The sequence below is a fragment of the Marmota marmota genome, unplaced genomic scaffold (assembly GCF_001458135.2).
Source record: "Marmota marmota marmota unplaced genomic scaffold, marMar, whole genome shotgun sequence".
In the NCBI taxonomy this organism is placed as follows: domain Eukaryota; kingdom Metazoa; phylum Chordata; class Mammalia; order Rodentia; family Sciuridae; genus Marmota; species Marmota marmota.
The window spans coordinates 50,508,021-50,510,205 of NW_025999853.1; the positions used below are offsets into that span (position 1 = coordinate 50,508,021).

Here is a 2,185-nt window from a genome sequence, read left to right on the forward strand (position 1 = left end):
AAACCTATGAAGAAACTAACTTGTTATTAAATGGATGGAGATGTACACTGCAGGTAACAGACATAGATTATTTTGGTGTGGTTTATGTATACTTTCCAAATTTAGTGCATCTTCTTTCTCAAATATTTTTTTTTTGGTTGTGGATGAACACAGTATCTTTGTTTATTTATTTTTCTGTGGTGCCGATAATCCAACCCAATGCTCTACCACTGAGCTACAACCTCAGTCTCCAAATTTAGTGTATTTTGATGATTAATTTATTGTTTCTTTACAGGCCTTTTATGTTTTCTGACTCAGAAAAAGTGATGAAAAGTCTGTCCTAAACTTATTAAAGAATTGGTTTTTATTTTCATCTTTAGACCTGGAAGAAAGGAACAATAGGAAATGAAAAATCATACATCTGCAACTGAGTTCATTCTTCTGGGATTAACAGATGACCCAAAACTCAGTCTTTTCATTTTTCTCTTTCTACTTTTCACCTACATACTGAGCATTACTGGAAACTTAACAATTATCACCCTCACTCTGGTAGACTTGCACCTAAAAACACCCATGTATTTCTTCCTCAGGAATTTCTCTTTCCTAGAAATCTCATTCACCACAGTTACTATTCCTAGATACCTGGTCAGCATCATAACAGGGGATAAGACCATTTCCTACAATTCTTGTATGGCCCAGGTGTTTTTCTTCATATTGCTTGGTGCAACAGAATTTTTCCTTTTGACTGCGATGTCCTATGACCGTTATGTGGCTATCTGCAAGCCTCTGCACTACACAACAATAATGAACAGCAGGGTCTGCACCCTGCTTGTCCTTGGTTCTTGGCTGGCCGGCTTCCTCATCATCTTTCCACCTGTGATCATGGGACTACAACTGGATTTCTGTGACTCCAACATCATTGACCACTTCACCTGTGACACCTCTCCTATGCTCCTGATCTCCTGCACAGACACGTCCTTACTAGAGCTCTTGGCATTTCTCCTGGCCATATTAACTCTCATTACAACCTTAACATTAGTGATTCTGTCCTATGTGTTCATCATTAAGACAATTCTGAGAATCCCCTCTGCTGAGCAAAGGAAAAAGGCCTTTTCCACTTGCTCCTCACACATGATTGTTGTCTCCATTTCTTATGGAAGCTGCATTTTCATATATGTCAAAACTTCAGCCAAAGAAGGGGAAGCATTGACCAAGGGCATAGCTGTGCTCAATACCTCTGTTGCCCCAATGTTAAATCCTTTTATTTACTCCTTAAGGAACCAGCAGGTAAAACAATCTTTTAAGAACTTTCTCAAAAAATGCTGGTCAAGTAAATTTTAATGATAAAGAAATGTAGTGCCTGAGTATAAATAGAACCTGATATCTAATGCAGTACTAGTATTCTTCCATTTGTCCATTGTCTTCCAAAATCAACTTCTTTTTCCAGAATGTTTTGTTCGTCAGGTTTCTCATTTTGATCTTCATTGGCACAGCCACCATTTTACATTTATGTGTGCTGAAAATCCTCAGCATGTGTTAATGTCACAAAAATGAGAATGAGAGAATGATATTTAGTATTAATGCTAGAATTTTAAGTGTCCTTGAAGAACTTTCTTTGAGAGTACCAAGCCAAAGCAAAATAAATGTTATTTCATGCAACCTTGAAAATTATTTTTCCAATTGCATAAGTTTTTTTTTTTTTTTTTGGTGAGGTAGTGTCTTTGTGCACGTTTATATTTCTCCTTGTGTCTTCTATGGTTTTTGCATCATAAATATCGTTCCTAAGGTATCAATACATAGGTGTTATATCTTCATGATGCATTTTATCTTTCATTGTCATAATGCATGTTGCTTCATGTTTTTTGACTTTCATTTCAAGATTATTAAAGGATTATCTTGGTATTTCTGGAAGACCCCTGCTATCTCAACATTAAGCATCTTCAACAAGCTTTTCTGATGATTGGTTAATCACTCATTATTTTCCTTTTTAATTTGCTAATATTGAGCCTTGACTTCATCTTAAGACTTCTTTGGAAAGTTCCTGTCTTGCCTTTAGTTTCACTGGATCCAATACCCTCTTTGTCTATTTTTTTTGGCAGTTTATATATACCAAATGTGCCATTTCTCTCACCTTGTTCTCAAAATATCTTGTACACTCATCATATACTGAATTATTTTTCAAGTTTTGTGTGGTTTTACTCTTTTA

The 2,185-nt window shown here is 35.7% G+C and overlaps 1 protein-coding gene across 1 annotated transcript; it reads left to right on the plus strand.

The window, feature by feature from the left end:
• The first annotated feature begins 384 nt into the window (after positions 1-384).
• On the plus strand, positions 385-1,320 carry LOC107139763 (olfactory receptor 6C76-like). Its single transcript, XM_015482636.1, has one exon. The coding sequence runs from the start codon at positions 385-387 to the stop codon at positions 1,318-1,320; it is 936 nt and encodes a 311-aa protein (XP_015338122.1).
• Positions 1,321-2,185: the final 865 nt, after the last annotated feature.